Consider the following 19844-nt stretch of genomic DNA (forward strand, 5'->3'; position numbering starts at 1 on the left):
TTTGGTTTTCATAATATGTTTGTTGTCTTTATTGCAATTCGGAAACATGTAATTGTTTTAGTTATCTCAACTTACTCAGCTATGCTCCATTTTTTCGATGAAATATAATTTACGCCTGTTTTCAATGTGTATCTATGCCGACACAAGCCACCATTCATTGCGTACTTAATGAGACTTCGGGTCGTTATTCCGCATGAACCGGTATTATGTTGTCAGTATGACGTCAAGATTTGACTAAAAACTTCGACATTATTAGTATGCTAGTCGTTAATTTTTCTTCTAGTCGGTTGAATTAGTTCAATTTCATTCCACAACAACAGCACTTCCGCATCTCTGTTATCACTAGTCCTGGTGCAGCTTAGCCATTGATAATGATTTTCTAGTTTGGTTAATTTGCAAAGTGGGTTCGTTTTCTTTCGGTTCTGTTTTTTTTAATTCTATTCTCACTTCAACGAATAGCTGTTATTTACGTTTTTTTAATACATATCTTCTATGTAAGTGTATGCATGTATTTAGGATAGAATTTCAATATTTACTGCATAAAATGTTGATGATTTCACACGATTGCACTATCATAGAAGCATGATTTTAATGTTTTCTTGTGTGATTTATGATTTTTTTTAATACGGCTATTTATAATTCGATTGGGTTTATTCGCCAAAAGTAGAATAACGTTCTTTACCATGCTGTTGACTAGTGAACTGCAAAAATGAATTGTTGTCACTGGAATTGAATTGTAAGTGATATCGGTATGAACAAAATATTTAACAAGTCTTCATCCATCAATCGTTAAATTGAAATTAGGCAACAAACATTTAAATCATGAGAAGTATGTACGTCATTTCGATAACAAAATTAATGATTATCAGATGGATCCACAAAAGTGAAATGAATAATTTAGCGGAACAAAATTACTGCTGTGAGCTTTTTACTCACTCAGATGACGTTCAAACCGCCCTCCATCGTAACAATCATGCGTGGATCAATTTAACAACTAAAACGGAATGATGGCTCCGTCGCAACAAAACGATATAATTAATGAACGATAAAGTACATGTTTTGCTCCTTCTGGATAATTTTACACTTAATCTACGCAATTGATAGTATATATGTATATGTATATGTTATTGGAAACTAGATTTTTGAAAAAAAGGATTGCGTATCTACGCTTTGCTGCTGGTCTATTAGCACGCACATATCCATCGATTATTATTTACTAGCTCTGCTATTTGCTGATGTAGGTTTTAACAAATACCTCGAATGAAACAAATTTTATATTTTCCTTTAGAGATATAGAAATGGAGTCGAGCGACCGGCAAGTTAATAGTCGCGATTTATCGCAGATCCGGATTATCATTGGCCTGCTTTTTGATTCTCAACAAAATGGTAGTGTACCACTGATCCAACCGGGAAATGCTATCATACTCCTTCACGGCCTCGGTGAATCCGTCAACATTTTGCTCCTCCAGATGTTCGCACAGGGTCTAAGGCAATACGGAAAAGTAAAAATTCCAAATTGAATTGTTCAAAAGCAGAATTTTTTCAACTAACCTTAACAAGTTTGTACTCCCGAGAATCTTGGAAAGCCGGATACTGTTGTGCGTATTTCTCCAGGGCATGCTGAGCGTTCAGAAGATCAACGCTGAGATGGCATAGAGAAGCCCGGAAGAAGTACTCCTTGGCACTATACTTCAGCAACGAGCTGTCCAGGCAGGAACCGGCGACTTGTTCGTAGATTTGGATTGCCTTTTCGTAGTCTTCCAACTGGGCCGCATACTGGGCGACCTTAAGCATGCACTTGTTAGCCGAGCTGGTCGATTCTTCGCCTTTGAAGTAGTCAGCCGCTTGCTCGTAGTGCTGAACGGCGCGTTGCTGGTGAATGGCAATAATAACAACGATACAATTTCGGAAAGTTTGGTGAAACAGATCTACTTACCAAATCATTGGCTTCGCCTTCGTACATTTCGGCAATACTCTGGTGATGCTTGGCAGCCATCGTGAAACGTCCCATGTCCGTATAAATGTCAATCGACTTCAACAGGCAGCTTACGGCTTCATTCGAGTCACACTAAAAAAAAAACAAAACAAAAGTTTATTGATCAATTTTTCGCCACCAACACATACTTAGGGCACACGTACACACCTAGGTCACTTACCCACATACACATAATCAGCTCACACAGTAGCGAATACACTCACACACATACAAGACACATCACGTACATACTGCCAACTGCTTGAACAACGTGCAACGTAAACTGAATCAAATCCAAAGTATTGCTGGAAACATTTGAATTAGCAGAGGAAAGTATAAGGGTTACCTTGTCAATGAAATTTGGAGAACGTACCGGTCTGTGCACACCAGGAATCTGCCAGATGTTTCCGGAAAAGTTCTCTTGGGGTTTTCAATAGAAATCTTGACTCAGCTGCACATAGCAGCCGCAGCAGTGAACGTTTCCCTATATAATAACTCATTGAACTTCATCAATATGAACGAAGCCTGAATAATTAATACGTGATCAGCAGTACGAACAATCATCCCATTGTACTGGCACAACCTGCAGTACGCACACATAATCCACAGCACACACACACAGTATACATGATTATTGACTATTATGGTCAACTGGTTTGTCATAAGTTTAAAAACACAAACTCTATTGGATGATTGGAAGTGACGTGACATTATGCACAGAACAGATCTTTTCTTTGAAGAAAACGAAAATTAGGTATGAACAAGCGATAGTACAAATAAACAATTCCGCGAAGACATTAAAGAGGGCTCATAATTGCATACTGTAATCGTATTTTAGTTTGCGTGATAACACAGAAAATTACGACTTCGAGTAGTACGCGATTCTTATATATCTAATAAAAAGCTGCGCGTTTGAAATTAAATCATTGATTGAACAGACGAAAAATGATCGAAAATCTATTTATCTTAATTTACTGATACTGGGTTTGGTCTCACCCGTTTCGTCGCAGAATCAAAAAAAGAAAATCAAAATATAAAAAAAAAAGTTTTTCGGACCCTCCATTCCCATACGCCAGCAGTTCAGATGTCTCACCTTTTTGTAGCAATTTGACGCGTCGACGTAGTTGGTAGCGGCATCGTGACGACTACCAGCCTTGGCATGTAAGTTGGCTGCTTCACAGAATGCCGATCCCGCCTGAGACCACTTTTTGGCCATCTTGAACATATTCGCTGCTCGCTGGTAACATTCCACTGCTTCTTCGACCTTGTTGGAGCCACCACTGGAAACCAAGGAAAGATGCACCATTAATTGCTTGACTTCGTAAATTTTTCAAAACAAAGGGTCAGAGGGTCAACTCTTGTAAGTAACTCATCTGAACTATTTACAAGATTAGTCAATGTCTTGAGGGATCACTACTGATTTGTATTTTGTAGGTGTAGGTGATGAATGCAATTATTCAAACACGCAAATACATATGCATAACAGTTCTACATTTTTCATTTTCTAATGTCTACTATCAGGTCACAGCCGATGAGTCATTGGTAAATGCGTTTGTTCATCAATAACAATTGGTGAAATAAATTGACCACTCGACGATCTGTCTCTGCGTCGTACTTACCCGAACAGAGACCCAAAAAATCCCTTGGAAGAGTTTAATTTCTTCTCTGCCTCGGCAATTAACTGCAGAGCTTTCTGTTCACTATCGCCCATCGTGGAATCAATTTTCTGATGTTTGAAGTATATAAATATGAAATTTACTCAAGAATTCTGCCACAATTTTCCCCACCTTTACACAGAATGAAAAACTTTTATTATTGATTTTTCTCTTCCGAAGGCTCTTTTGTATCGTCGTCTGACAGCTCAATGCGTCATGCAATGCGCCAGGCCAGCTGTCCCGTTTGACGTTTAGAAATATTTCAATCCACGCGTACTTGTAACTTCACAAAATTGAGTAAAAATTAACTTGATTCCATAAAAACCATACCAACATATAGTAATTTTCACTGGTGATTAAAGGACTGTTGACACATTTCAGTTCCGTGACGGTTCAGTGAAAGTGCCTTCAGTGCGCCGTCAGTGTTCTCTTTTTGTCAAAATCCTTCCGTTCCGTTTCCGTGCCGCTTCCGTTCCGGCACAACAAATGCAGTGACATACCGACTTCAGTGAAAATAAAAAAATATCGGTGACGACGAATTGAAGTTTGCAGGAAGGACGCTACACTGACGGCGAGCTGCACTGAAACGGCACGGTGCCGGATAGGTATGAATGCGCGCATAGTAAACGAATGAAATAATATCAGTACCCGCATAGCGTTTTGGCTACCTGGGCAGCCATGGCCACCAGACGGCTACCAAAATTGATTCAGTGACGGTTGTCAAATCCAATTTGAAAAAACAAAGTCGCCTGTATCTAAGTTAGCCGAGCGTTTTCATCTTCTCACCTTCGCTGAAAATGTCAAAGATTTCAATGTGGAAAAATCCTGGTGGATACGGTTGTATCTTTTGAGTTGTATATCTGGCAGCGGTGAGGCAGTCGGTCACCAGAATGTCTGCCAGCCATATATTTCCAGCTGATAGCGTTTAGTCAGCCATCTGGCAGCCATGCGTATGCGGGTATCCGTGCACGGTGTCGTGCCGGCACTGAACCGAACCGGATATGTGTGAATAGTCCTTAACAAAGATCGCGATGCGACAAGATAGCGACAAAATGCCGTTTTTGTCTTCAAAAGCAAGTGCTTCACTCGAAACATTATCAATTTTAACTATAAAAATAAACAATTGCAATTGGCATATTGTCGCAAAACTGAAATGTAGAGGCGCTGCTTGTTTAGAGAGCTGTCAAATCGGTAGGAAAGTTTCTAATTACTCCACCTTTTCAACGATTTCTTATGAAAACGGGCAAATTCATTCGAAAGATCATAGTAGAAGTTGAAGAAAAAGTTTTTACTCTGACAGTAATGTTAATCTTAGTTCATTGTGCGAAATCTACCGTTTATTCAAAATAGAGCATTAAACTTAGTTTGATACCATTTTTCAAATGCCTGAAAATAACAAATAAAGTATCCAAAATAAATATTACTCGATCGCTATACATTCTAGTACTTGAGAAATCAACATTACACTGGTTTATGTCTGAAAAAATGTTGATCCGGAAAAACCTAACCTTACACAATTTCACACATTTCTGAAGATTTTACATGTTTAATCGTAGTTTACACTAAAAAATGTAGTGGTAATAACTTTGAAATCGATTTTCTTCTACTCCGAGTGTACTTTTATTGCTGATATCTATTTGTACTATTGAATAAACGATAAAATTGTTGCAAATCACTACTGCCGATATAAAAATTTCCGAAAGAATCTTCCTTTTCTTGGTTCCATTTTTCATTGGCAGATGTCGCTACCGGTAAATCAGCTTTGCGACAATGTGCCAATTGCCCTTAACCCACCAGACCATTTTTTTTTATCATTTATTTATACCCGGCTTTAACCTAGTTGCTGTCGTTCACCGGGTTGGCCAGACAATTTATTTCTCTATTCGCTCCAATTCTAGATATAAAAATTCTGTACACTTCAGTACAGCAGACAGCGATGGGGTTAAAACAACTGCAAAACTCCTGGGCAGAGATGCCAAGTAAATTTTTCACGTTTGCACTTCAATGCTAAACTTCATAAGTATGACGAGAAAAACCAAACAAGAAGCCTGACGCAATTTTTTAAAGTCTGTAAATTTGCCGACTTTTATATACAGTTTCAAGAACCTGTAAAAAGTTGAAATTGCAGTGTCTGCTTACGAAAGAAATCGGCAAATTTACATGCAAATCTGCAACCTGGCACCTGTGATTCTGAAGGTCAGTATTTCGCTATTCTGTGGCAATTCCGTCGCATTCTATGCCCCGCTGAAAATCACAATAAAAGCATAGATAAAATAAACCTAGATTCCCCAGTTTAATTGTAATGTAGTTGAGCAAACCGTTGTAGTGTATATCAGAATGCTTATATAAATTATAAGAATGAATGTGGAATGCTTAGGGCATATTCAGTATAATGTTCTAGTTCAAGATGCATAATTTATGTCAGTTACAAAATTTAAATCTGAATTTTATAACAAGAAAAACTGGCAGCCCCAGAGTAGCTTGTGAGGAATTCTGGCAACCGTCAGAAGGCTGGTAGCATTCCGGCTGTTGTCAAAATTGTCCAGGCGAAATTGCGTCATTATCTTGCCGTACGTGTCTTGTTTATTTCCCTTCTTTTTTTTTTTCTTTTTTTATTCGACTTCATTTGATATTCGTCAATCCCGCATGTACATACACAAAACGAATCTTGAGACGAGGTAAACGAGATTGAAATATGCGTATGTTTGGTAGTGAGAAAGCAATGTTATTGGCAATAACATTTCCCATGATTAATATACATGAAGGGCAATCACTTGTTGCCTTTCATATGTACTTTTTATTGAAAAAATAAAACCAAGACGCATAAAATGTAGAACCGATTCAAAACGGTTCTGCTAATCTTGTATGTCAAGAATCCGACAGAAAAGAACCGTTAATAACCGCTAGGCGAAATTCTCTGCCGGAAACGGTTGTTGCATTGTTGCCAGACTTTTGCCGGAATTCTGGCAGAATTCCGGCAAAAATGGCTGCCAGCCGTCTGGGGGGGTGAATCTGCCCGCCGCGTACAAGTGGGGAAATGTTTTACTCGTGTTTCAAATATAGAAAAAATGGAACGGCATCGTAGACCAGTTTTAAATTTGACAGAACGGCTTGTTGGGGATACGTTTGTTCCAGTTTCTGTTCTATTATAGATCTTCCATATAGAACTTCTAGCTGCTGAATTTGCTCTAACGATCGAGAAAACTTGACAGCTTGACTATGCTCGACTGAGAGAATCGAAGTAAGCTATACTTGGAAACAATGACAGAGATATTAAAAATATGAAAAATAAAAATCTAGAAGTGATTCAAGAACAGCTGCCGAAGAAAGATGTCTTGTGCGATTGAGACGAACTGAAAAGGACACGACAATGGCGCAGCAGCTCCCGTTATTTTGTAGGTATTCGAAAATTATTTGATCAAATATTGTCTGGCTTTGGAACTTCTTGTAAACAGCTAGTGTAATGTTGTGGCCAGCTTATTATTCCGGTTTGTGCTAGGAAACACACAAAAAACATGATTGTGCGATAAAACACAAATCATGAGACGTAAATTTATTTAGTGTGAGAGGGCACGCTTCAACCAAATACACATTTGTATTTGGTCATAAATCAAATAAACATAGATTTCCCAGTGTAATAGGGATGTAGTTGAGCAACCCGTGACACCAAAAGCACCGTCTGGTGGAGAATGGGTGCGCAAATGCTCCTAAAATGCATGGAAAAAGTTGCCTGCGCATTTAACACAACCACAGTAGCTAATGGAAAAAAGTACACCAGTTTGTCACTGGAGGTGCTGTTAGTGTCACCGTACAGTGAGAAATCTATGTTTATTTGATTTATGATTTGGTGCAACTTCTTGTTTAGAATTTGTGCGAGATAATACGAATCGAATAGATTTATTCATGAATTCATGCTAAAGGACACAGTCTGCCTTTCGTCTGTGGATATCTTCTCGAAAATAACTCGTAATTAAACATCACTGATGCAAAATCAATGGACGACTGCGATGGGACTAAAAATCATGGCTTTCTAGTCTGCATATTTGTTTGTAGTATCATCTTTAAATAAGCAGCGCCTCTGTATTTCATTTCAATGTAAAACTGCCAGTCGGTTTTCCAAGAAACATCTGGCATCTCTGCTAACATTACTAAACGCACTGTGGCTTGTTTGACAGAGTAACATACAAAACAAGTAAAATCGAACTGACTGCAACACATAAGACAAAATCGTCATAAATTCGTTTAAGTGCCGCATTGAAAGAATATAGAAATTGTATGCGGAAAGCGTAATCGCATATCATTGTAATTGACTGTGGCCAACGAAAAGTTGGTATATATATAAAAATGTGGAGTGCAATGAAGGACTTTCTTTACCGTCACCGAAGAAAGTTCCTAACTACTGGAATAGTACTCGGAAGTGGCATATTCATTATAAAACTAATTCAGTATAAACTACGAGAATTTCAGGAGCGACAGGCAAAGGAAATCTCCGAACGGTTTAAGCGAATGCAGCATTTTGAATCGACCGAACGAACCTGCAATCAAACCATCTTTGGACTATCTTCAACTGTGTCGGAAAAAGTTTTGCGAAACTTGAACACCACAGCGATACTCGAGAAATTACGGTCTAATCCGGACAACAAATTTGAGTTATGGGAAGAATTAAAAATATTGGCGTTCACCAAAATCGTCACAATGGTGTACGCCTCATCAATGCTAGCCGTAACATTGAAGACACAAATACATCTTTTGGGTGGTTATCTTTATAAGGATACCGTGGACCAAGACGATAAAAAAGTTTCAACAGACATTCAGTCAACATACTTATCTATGATTCAATATTTTATGGGAAATGGTATGGACAAACTAATTGATCTAATTCGGAAAAATGTGAGCATTGTAATGCAACGGTATAGCTTGAAACAACAGCTTACGTTGGCTGATGCGGAAACCTTGTTCTGGTCGATCCAAATGACACTCAATAACGATGAATTCAACCCTACGAAGTGTATAACCAAATTTACTCTTCCCCAAGATGGTCTCCGCGGAGATATTATTGGAAAAATGTACGACGAAACGTTGGATGTTTTGGAAAGTGCCGAAGCAGCCGACGTTTGCCTGTCTAATGTTACCAACGGGTTTTCATTAATTGTGGACAAATTAGCTGAATATTATGCCGAAGCCGAACAAGGACAAACATCTGCGTCTACCACTAAGTCCTCGCTTAATGTGGATAATTTGTCCAACATCAATCATATTAAAATATCGGTAGCCAAGCTCATTCCAATTGTCAATGGACTAACGTCGAAGCCACTGGGCAGTTTGAGTACTTCACCTAACGGCAGCAATGGGATGAATGGGTTCGATCACCGACACATTGACATGATATCCTCTCTGGTATCCCGTTTTATGCAGTCGGAGAAGCTAAAAACCCTCGGTGTCAATGTGTATGAGACATTCTGCCAGTAAGCAAATTGCTGAAAAAATAAAACAAACATCCGTTCAAACCGGAGAATCACATTCGTGCGCTAGACTTAAGCTATCTATTATTCTTTTTTTACGGTACTTGTCCTCGTATAGTGAGATTGGGATGGAAAGGTTTTATTTATGGATTGGATTGTGCCAGCAACCTGAATTTAAATATGCAGATGAAATAAATGATTAATTAAAAACATGTTCTAAGATATTTTGTAATGTTGAAAGAGAGAACAATATTTCATGATATTTAAAGAAAAATGTATTACTGATAACACTAATCTATTAATACTGTCTCGCCATCATTGATTATATACATGTTGATATTGATGTTGAACGACAAAATGTCGAAGTGTGCATCAATGAGTTGTACATTTCATTTTGTTATCATGCTTCGGGAATTGTAGATAACTAAAATTAGTAAGCCATCAGTGTGGTTTGCTCATATTATTCATATTTCCTTACACCTGATTCTACAATGCTGGTTACTCGAAGGATGAATATCTGGTAGTGAAAGAGGAATCATTGATTTTTCCATAAATACATTTATTTCTTAACGCACTTTACATAAGTTTTTCTTCGCCGTAGCATCAGTTTTACATAGAAGCCTTATCCTAATATAATTCTAAAATAGTCACAACGATTTGAGTTTAATAAAACAATTTCCTCTTATTGTTAAATATCATATTATTTGAACCAAACAATTAACTGCTATAAATTATAAAATAAGCTGAAATGGTTATACATTTTGTTGTTGATTTCATAACCGATTTCGAGTTTGTTTTTATCAGCACATCATTTTTATTAAAATTTGGCAATGGGATGAACTAATGGACGCAGTAGGAGTCAGCACTAAGTCTCAGAAGGGTCAATTATTAAACTGAAACTTCAATTGTCTTTATGAAATGATAAAAAAGTTTCATGTAACAAAGGTCACGACAAGCAAGAATGTCTCGAACTGGGACATTGGCTAGATTAGTCTCGGAAAGTGCAATTCGAAGGAGATGTGCATCTAACGTGTAGCGATTGGACATGAGTCTGGACGTCACACGAATGAAAAAGTCTGGACATCACACGAATGAAATCTTTACTCACATCCAGTCCCCTGAACTATGCCTTTGTCGATATTTTAGGAATAATTGAGTGCATCCACCGATCCAGATCTTCTCTATCCCAAGAAGCTTTGGCGCGTTCTTTGGCGCGACGCGCTATAGAATTCGTTAAAAGCAATCGGTCTTTCATAAATTTCACCCTCAATAACACAACGTTTGGCTAAACTATCGGCTCTTCCATTGCCTGAAATGGAGCAATGATAATTATTCTTCAATATGTCGTTCAGACACTGTTTTATTTTGCCCATGAAAAACGGTTAATTTTTGCCAGCAGCGTTTGAGCGAATGGCTTCAATTGCACTCAGACTATCTGTGAAGAAAAAATAATGGTTTAGAGATAATGTGACGATTACACTCAAACTATAATGAACTGCTATATGCTATGCTAACTCTGCTATATAAACAGATGCAGGTTCTTGAAGCCTAAATGAGACCGAAACATTATTGTTGAATATACCAAACCCAGTAGCCTCTTCAATTCGTGATCCGTACGTGTAAAATATTTTCTCAGAGTCAATTTGCCTGAACTTACTTGTAAATACTTTTGGGATTTCTATCGAGCGTAGGTGTTCCGGGATTCCACGCACTTCGCGCTGCATGGATGTGTCGAAAAATAACGTTGAGTCAGGAACATTAAGGAGGCTGACACGGATAAGAATCATTGGTTGATGTCCTGGAGAGTAGAAGAAATCAACGTGGTTACATTTCTCAATAACAGTTGAGACAGCATGTTAGATGCCGTTAAGATCATTCCATTATTGTGTATTTATTACAATTGCCTCAAGACAAACAACGAGATTTTCTCCGTACAACACTTACTTACTTATCGGTCAGGCTAGGATCGCATTGTCTCTTGTTGTATGTAGAAAACGTGTCCACTCCACTCGATCCATTGGATTAGATATCGTTTATTTTACCCCGGTTTTAACTATTGTTGTTCACCGGGGAGGAATCGATCTATCGTTTCTTAACACTAGATTCGTTCTCCAGCTGGTCGATCCATCTTGCTCGCTGTGCGTCTCGCTTTCTTGTTCCTGTAAGATCGCCATCAAGAACCATCTTCACTGGGTCGTCGTCCGATATCCTTCACGGTGTGTGATTCTTCATGCCTTTTTTGAAGTCATCCGGAATCCAAAGAAGGCGTGATTCCCGCCAACAACCGACTCTGAAGATCTCTGCTGGTATCATTCTTAACGGTTACCAGGGAGCTATAACAATCCAACTGGTCACCATCTTCGTAGATTGGACAAGAGATACCCTCCATAACACTTCTTCGGAAGAATCTCCCTAATCTTGACAATGACCCAGTAAAGTGTCAGTGTTTTACTAACGTATTTTAACAGCTCACTAAGAAGTAGCTGGGACTTCCTGGAGACCAGAGATCGACAACCTATCGTGTCCTGCTATTGCTCAATCTTTTCATTCCTTTTGCCGTTATGACTATCTCTATTGAAAATACATGGTTTTAGTAATTCGAATTGATGCGTAGAAATATTTTCAATAAGTAGAAGAAATACTATTACTAATCGAAACGATATTGACTGAAACCCGTGTTCAAAACCTGACCACATCAAAAATAAACGATGATTTGTTCCACATCAAAAAACAAACCCTACAAATTTTTAACTTTCAACAATTAAATAAAAATTGTGATCTCATACTTTCGACGGATGAAGAATTTCAACCAAAAATGTTTTTATGTGTAGCTCTGCAATGTCTCCCCGTGAGGCTAATCTCTGGAACAGTAAACTTTCTTTTGGTTCATAAAATGCAAAATTAAAACGGTGGTTAAATCTTGATAAAGCAACCAAAATATTTAAAGTACGAACGTTAAAATAAATTCACTTCACGGAAATGTTTTTCTTATTTTCGTTTTGAGGTATGTAAAGAATAAATTAATTAAATTTGAATAATTGACCTTACCTTAAATTTGAATAATTGACCTTACCGGAGATCACCGGTAAAGGCATTTGACGTAAACAATTATCATTCAATCACAGTAGTATTAAACTCGAAGGTTCATCATGGGAAAAAAAGAAAATTGCTTCATTCTACGAAATCGAAAACATAAGAGAAGTTATAAACAGAGAGAGCTATGCATCTAATCGCTCTTTAAACGCTTTAAACAAACCTGATGCCAAGAGGAGGGGGATCGAGATTTCACCCATCCCATTGCAGTGATGATCACCGATGTGCTTTGGATGGATGCACGTTTGCAACACCGGACAGGATAGTGTAATGAGAGAGAAGCTGATAATGTGATTCTGCATAGAAAATAGATTTCTTCCCCCTCGAAGAAACATCCATGATAGTCTGTATTCTATGATCAAGCGTTATAATTAGAGGTGGAATTACTTTTTAAAAATCATCACTGTCACGCATGATATTGATATAGTTGTGTTGGTGATTCATACTCAAGAACAAGCCAACATTTAAAGACAGAAAACCGGTTAAAGTTGTTGTACAGTGATCTTTACCAGAAGGAAAAGAGGTGCTAATCGTGGCGAGGACAAGAAGATAGTCACGAAACTCTATCGAACCAGGAAGTTCTTGTCCAGTGTTCAGTTAGATAGGAGGATTTCATCGATCGCGTTTCGATCAATGCGGTATTAGTGTGCGTCGTGAAAATCCCCGCAGCAAAATGACGATCGTCCGAGGTATGCTACTGCGTTTATATGTTTCTATCATTGCGATAATAGCCTAGAACCCAATCAGTGACCTTGACTTGGTTTTTTGGACAACCAAAGTGTTACGTAAATGTATTTCTCTTTGCAAAATATATAACAATGACAACACTGGTATGGTGATCGTTTCAGGATGTCATTTTTTGCCATGGGCAGTGCTATTTACCTTGATCGCTCTAGCATTGACTCAGTCGGAGATATCGATCACAGAAAGCCCGAAAAGCAGTCTATACGAAGGCTCACAGCAGTTTGCGCTTAACTTTTTCAAGGTAATTCTCAAATAACAACCTTCGATGGATAGAGAAATATATGCAATTAGTCCATTACTGTCATTACAGAATGTCAGTCAAGTCGTTGACTCCGATCCAAATGTAACCACCACCAATATCATTGTTTCTCCGCTGTCTGTTTGGAGTCTACTAGCATTAATCACTGAAGGAGCGAGTGGAAACACTTTAAGTGAACTGCTTCACGTGTTGAATGTACATGACCAGAATGAGATCAAGTATAATTACAAAAAACTACAGGAAACGATCAAGTAGGTTCATTTACCAGTCGATCTGTTTACAGTATAATTTGGAATATTTTTTTCCAGTGTCAACACAAGTGAAGTGAAGATTTCTTCGAGTCAGTTTATCTTTACTGACATAAATCGTCCAGTCCATCGAGATTTCGATAGCAACATCGATCGGTATTATGGAGAACAACTTCTGGAAGCTCTTGATTTCAGCAGTTCTCCAGAGGCGATCAAGCAAAGTTATGATCGAATAAACCAAATAGTTGCCAGTGCAACCGAAGGGCAGATCATGAAAGCTGTCCATCCGAATGACATTATTCAGGCAAGAATGGTAATTTTGTCGGTATTGTTCTTCAAGGGGGAATGGACGGTAAGTAGTCTAATGAGACAGGAAATTTGTATATTCTAGACTAGAATATGTACCACTATCACGTGTTTTTCTGCCGCCAGCTTCCGTTCAACCGAACTCTGACGACACCTACGCCCTTCTACGATGAGAACGAACGAAAGGTTGGTAACGTACAAATGATGTACCAGAAGGCAGTATTTCCATTCGCAGCATTCCGGGAGTTGGAGGCACAAGTCGTTGAGCTGCCCTATGGAAGCGATCGCCATTTAAGTATGATGCTGATCCTGCCACGGAAGGGAGTTTCTCTACAGAACGTCATTCGACGTTTGGCTGATTTCAACATGGAAACGATCTACCAGGAACTGAAGCAAGCTGCAATAGAGTACGAAGATGACGAAGTGGAGGTTTATTTACCGCGGTTCGAGATTACGGCCGATTACAATCTGATACCGGTGCTGCAAGATGTGAGTTAATAATGAGTGGAATTGGTATCAACGATCTAAGACGATTGATTGATTCTTCTTTCAGATGGGCATTCGTGATGCTTTGAACAAGGATACAGCCAATTTTAACAAAATAGCTAATGACATCTTTCTCGGTTCAGTGATTCAGAAATGTAAAATCGTTGTGAACGAGGAGGGAACCACTGCTGCTGCAGTTACAGCTGCCGTATTCGCAAACAAAGCCACTCCACCAAGGTTCTTCGCCAATAGACCATTCGCTTTTCTGATAGTTGATAAACGATATGACTTGATATTGTTTATGGGCCAAGTAAAGGATCCCCATTCGGTTTAGGCTACAAATAATAAAACTGACATATTTTTCAATAACTCAAATGATTGTTCTTTCGGTAAGGAACTGCAAACAAAAACGAAAGATGAGAAAACATTTATATTTTAGCTTAAATACGGATCAATATCCTTTTCCATTCGCTCATTTTGGGTCTCGGCACCTACTGCACACGCTAGAAGTGTGTTGACATTCTTCTCCTCCCCAGCACCGTACACGTATCCATTGGCCTTATCAATCGCATTTTTCAGTCTTAACAAACTTTCCTCTTTGTTTGCGTCGAGCAGATGAAAGGATACTAAACTGTAATCCTCGACCATCGACACGATGGCGGCGTTCAGTTTTTTGTACTTATTTCGTGGAACCACCTTAGACTGCTCCAAACATTCTAACAAGTAGTGCAGAGCCAGAACTTCGGTATAGTATTCTAGACTAAATGCAAGCTTAGATTCATACTCTTTCAACAAATCCGCCTTACTAAGAACGTTCACATGAGGAAGCCCCATTTGGAGCATCGTGTGCAGTGACAATAACAATGTGGAGATAAATTTGTGCGGCTCTGAACAATGATGAGATTCCACCAAATGAACTGTGCACAGGTGGTAGCCTAGCTGTTCCAATGTAGCAAAAATGTTCCTCACAGCGTTGTGATGTGTGTAAAGCTCTACCTGTCCAGGGCAATCGAAAATAAAATAATGGCCAGGAGACGCTTTGAGTTGTTCCAAAAGCCAGCCAAAATTAGACTCGAGGAATTCCATGCAGTAAATAAGAGCTCCATTTGGTCCCAAGCTGAACTGTTCCATCACGTCTTCGACGGTGATCAGCTGCATAATGTCAATGCTGCTATCATATTCCATGTTATCGTTTGCCGGATCCAGATTCACAACAGTCACTTTACGGTCGAGCTTTTGCAGAAACTGTTTCATCTTGTTACAGTAGCTCGTTTTGCCGGAACCTGGGGGGCCTATTATCAACTGACCGAATAGGGGTTTCTGAGTTTTCATTGCAGCTATTTTGTTCTGCATTGATTTTATTTAAAACTGCACCGTATGAGGAAACACTATTTACTTTGTAATACTTTTAAGCTGTACCTAATACAGTTAATCAAATAAATTTCAGAAAATTTGATGTTTATTTCTATTCAAGAGTTGGTTGTTTTTAAAAATATTAATGAGGAAAACACAATTTCGCAGAGATGCCAGGTCAAATTTTGAAATATCTACTGAATTCAAAATACTACCACATTGTAGACTTAGTGAGCACAAAAACCGTCGAGTTATTTTCAATAGACGGCTACTTTTGTTAACTGTCGGTAAACAAATCTTAGTCTGCATAATATTTCCAAAAACATTCGGAAATCTGTAAAAATCAGCAATTTAAAGAAAAATATGACATTTGAAAATATACAGACAAATCTGTAAACCTGGCATCTCTTCACTCGCACAAGGCGCAACAAATCTAGATCGACATTTGAAATAGACGAAAATAATATATTATGCAACCGAAAAAATCAGAGAATAATGAGTAAATCTGAGGTGCCATCTTTACAGATATATATCTGTGACATACAGATTTTTCCTGCGCATTATCCCAGTCAACTTGTTTGGAATTTTGTTCGGAATTCAGAATGATTTCCAAATGGATTCCGAATCAGATGCTACAACCGATTCCAACTCGGATTGCGTCATTCTCTCACCATACGTGTCTTGCAAATTTGCTCTACTTTCTTTTTTCCGTTCGACTTTATTTGATATTCGTCAACCCAGCATACAAGAATTAAAACGAGTCTTGAGACCAGGTATATGAAATGATTATATGGTTATATTGAGAGATGAAGTTTTACATATCATGTTTAGTAGTTCGAAAGCTTTATCCCTACTATTATGAAAAAACATCAAACTAAAGCCCCTAAAAATGTAGAACCGATTCAAAACCAGGTTCTACCAGTTTTGTATGGCAAGAATTTGACCGAAACAGAGCCATTCATAACCGCTAGGGGAAATTTTCTGCCGGAAACGGTTATTGCATTGTTGCTCGACTCATGTTGGAATTCTGGCAGAATCCCGTAAAAAAAATCTGGTAGACTTATCATGTCGTCTGGCCAAACTCTCGTGCCCACATTATCAGATCCGAATGGATTCCGAATCAATTCCGAATCGACGAGAAATTTTCATTCGGAATTCCATGTGGAAATCATGTGGAATTCCGAATTTACTTCAGTGCAACAACCGATTCCGAATGAATTTCGCCTACAACCGGTTGATTCGGAAATCTTTCGGAATTGAGTGAGAAGATGCGAACTGAATTTTCAATTCGTCTTCTTCTTCTTTCCCGATTTTGCACGTTTTGATTTTGATTTTGCACGTTTTTTTTTATTTTCAGTTTATTTTCAATTGAAAACATTACATAACTGAATATACAAATTTAAATCTTCATGTTTTTCGGATATACAGAACTAGTAAATAACCAGTTCTTCTTAGAATTGCAGTCGAGTAAGAATTCATTACGCATTCCGTCATTTCGATAATGTGGGTAGTAACAGACTGGCTATTACTTCATAGGGAGCCAAACGAACTCAAATTTCCATGCTATAACATATGGCTCTCTGGAAAATATTCGCCGGTATTTTACTATGAGAGTCTGTATTCGTCTGTGGGGAAATATAGCAGCCGCGTACGAGTGGAAAATTTCTTTACAGGTTTTCCAAATGAATACATATTACCACAGATTGAAAAATAAGTACAAAAATAATAACTTATCTCGTTCGAACCATTTTAGGAGTTTGTTGCGGAGACGTAATAAAAGTTTTGTAGTCCATGAACAAATGTCGCGTATTTTGATAACGACCGAACCATCTGTTCCATCTGTTCCAAGTCTAAATGAAGGGCAATAGCATAGCTTTTGCACTACCAAACATGATATGCAAAGCTTCTTCTCTAAATATACCAGTATTTTCACCTGGTCTCAAGACTCGTTTTCATTTCTGGATGTACATGCAGGATTGACGAATATGAACTGAGGTTTCGTTATAAAAATTTGAGAACATATGATAATTTCAAAATAGGAATTGAAACCAGATACGCAACATTCATCGATGTTTTTCTCCATTTGCAGTCAATGTTAGTTTCGCTCTACTTCGAAAAACAGCTAATATGATTACTTTCTGGGATTTTTCCAAAGTTCGTGATTTTAACATAACTTGACTTTAAAGCACACGTTTGCATTCAGATGTACAATTTCTTAAATCTTTCTAATGCAAAGTATATTATTGATCGAAACACAACTTTATGTTTTTGTGTGTATGAACAAAAGTGTATTGTTGAACATTTCCGAATGATTTTATTCGCTGCATACATTAATGAATTTCATTAAAATTCATTTAGAAGCTACCCTCATTTTCTGCTTCGTCCCGGGTTTGCGGTTCATGCGGTTCATTGCATAGGACACTGGTCTTACATGCCAGTTGTATGTTTGAGCTCCAACCTGCACACTTAAAACAGATTCTTGATATTCTTGCTTTTTTTTTCCGAAATTCGTTAATGTAATATCCTGATATCTCGGTAAAGCGCGTTCTTTGGCCGAAGTTTGGAAAAATATTAAGCTGAGCTCAGTCAGTAAACAACAAATACACCGAAATAAGCAAATCCGTTTGTCTAGATTTCGAACAGTGTGTTAACTTTTACTGAAATTCGGTGAAACACTTGTCATTAAATGTCTCTTGTCGAATGTGAAAAACACCACGTAGCCATTGCTGGTGGAGCGGGAAAAAATATATATTGGATGAAGATAGGAGATTCTTATATTAAGAATTGAAATAAAATAAAAAATTCTGCTGTTCATATATACTTACAAAAGTCTTCCTATTTCCAGGTTGATGCGATGAGGAGCACTGGAAATAATTAACCGTCGGAACTTTCCCCAACCTTAGCATTTGTGATATTTATTTCATACAATAATAAAGAAAAATCCTTTCTACGATCGATTACTGATGACTCGGCAATTCATTATTCGATCATAATCGCTTTTGCTGAACTAACAGCAAAATTTCTGTTGACAAGTTCGGCAATAATTGACAGTTAACAAGTTTAGTATTGCCGAGGTTCTCAGTAATTATTTTTTTGTCGATTTGAATATCAGTAATATTGTATCACCAGCCATGCAATGGTTCTGTACGCTATGAATCGGCGGCGAAATATGTATGAACAGGTGGTGAATTTCCACAAGAGGAATGTACTGCCAAGGTTTTGCTTATATCGTGCTTAGGGCTCATAACCATTCAAAGTTTTTTTTTAACTCATCAATGCATAACAGTTTATGTTGAACTGTAATGCCAGCTATAGTAGTTCAACATAAGCCGACATGCAAACGTGAGCTTTCCTTTGTTTTTTACTTTTGGCATTAAAAATGCCTTACTCTTCACTATACGGGGTCGGGTGTCAATTAAAAGTTTCAAAAATAGCCGCGTAACCTTTTTGTGTCATAATTTTGAACGTTAATAACTCGGTCATTTGTTGATGGATTGTTATAACAACCAATCGATTCGGAAACTTTTAACTTAAACATGTATGACGACGTCGTTTGAGTATTTCAATAGCATACTATTGAAAAAATGATTGGAATCGACCTATGTTTTCATCCACCAATCCCTGCTGTACAAAATGACGTCAACTTCTTGTTCGGCATAGGAGGCTTTGCGTCATGCATAAAAAACACCGCATCGTTCTGCGTAGTATGAAGAGAAATCTATAAATATAGGCTGCACAATATTTCTTTGCCTAGTTGATGTTTGACTGCGAATGAAACAAGTAGCTCGTCCAGTGAGCTGATGACTGGATTGTATATGCGTTCACTTGCTGGATTGTCGCTTTTGCATTATGTGTTGGTAAAATTTCCTGCTGTCTGTACAACACCGCTTCGTGTTCGTTTGAATATCTTATATATCATCTAGCTATTGAAGAACCGAATCAGCGTGGTTATCGGTTCTTTTGAAATATCTCATGTATTTAGCAAATTGTTGGTCGATTTTGCCATTAAAAATGCCTTACACTTCGCTTCCCGAGGCTGGGTGTTAAATTAAAACATGCAAAACTAATCGCGTAACATTTTTCTGTCATAATTTTGAACGCTCATACCTCAGTCATTTGTTGATGGATTCATATAATTCAACAACCAATCGATTCGGAAACATTTAACTTAAACTTATGAGATAACGTCATTTGAATATTTCAATTGCATTCCATCGAAAAATTTATTTGAATTGAGTATTTTATTTTGGTTCTCTGGTAACT

General features: G+C 37.9%; 4 protein-coding genes across 4 annotated transcripts; 2 read left to right on the forward strand and 2 right to left on the reverse strand.

The window, feature by feature from the left end:
• LOC131429818 (alpha-soluble NSF attachment protein) lies at positions 1-3827 on the reverse strand. Its single transcript, XM_058594206.1, has 5 exons — positions 3595-3827; positions 3069-3255; positions 1937-2068; positions 1552-1872; positions 1-1484 (listed from the first exon to the last, which is right to left on the reverse strand). The coding sequence occupies exons 1-5, from the start codon at positions 3684-3686 to the stop codon at positions 1335-1337; spliced, it is 882 nt and encodes a 293-aa protein (XP_058450189.1). The 5' UTR covers positions 3687-3827; the 3' UTR covers positions 1-1334.
• Positions 3828-7810: 3983 nt separating this feature from the next.
• On the forward strand, positions 7811-9304 carry LOC131431629 (peroxisomal biogenesis factor 3). The gene has a single exon (XM_058597455.1). It carries the CDS (start codon positions 7975-7977, stop codon positions 9097-9099), a length of 1125 nt encoding a protein of 374 aa, XP_058453438.1. The 5' UTR covers positions 7811-7974; the 3' UTR covers positions 9100-9304.
• A 3002-nt stretch (positions 9305-12306) lies between these two features.
• Positions 12307-14603, forward strand: LOC131430548 (serine protease inhibitor 77Ba-like). The gene is made up of 6 exons (XM_058595609.1): positions 12307-12874; positions 13034-13170; positions 13240-13439; positions 13497-13788; positions 13869-14231; positions 14296-14603. Exons 1-6 carry the CDS (start codon positions 12859-12861, stop codon positions 14560-14562), a joined length of 1275 nt encoding a protein of 424 aa, XP_058451592.1. The 5' UTR covers positions 12307-12858; the 3' UTR covers positions 14563-14603.
• A 37-nt stretch (positions 14604-14640) lies between these two features.
• Positions 14641-15797, reverse strand: LOC131430549 (GPN-loop GTPase 2). The gene has a single exon (XM_058595610.1). The coding sequence runs from the start codon at positions 15579-15581 to the stop codon at positions 14664-14666; it is 918 nt and encodes a 305-aa protein (XP_058451593.1). The 5' UTR covers positions 15582-15797; the 3' UTR covers positions 14641-14663.
• Positions 15798-19844: the final 4047 nt, after the last annotated feature.

The sequence above is a fragment of the Malaya genurostris genome, chromosome 2, assembly GCF_030247185.1.
Source record: "Malaya genurostris strain Urasoe2022 chromosome 2, Malgen_1.1, whole genome shotgun sequence".
Lineage (NCBI taxonomy): Eukaryota > Metazoa > Arthropoda > Insecta > Diptera > Culicidae > Malaya > Malaya genurostris.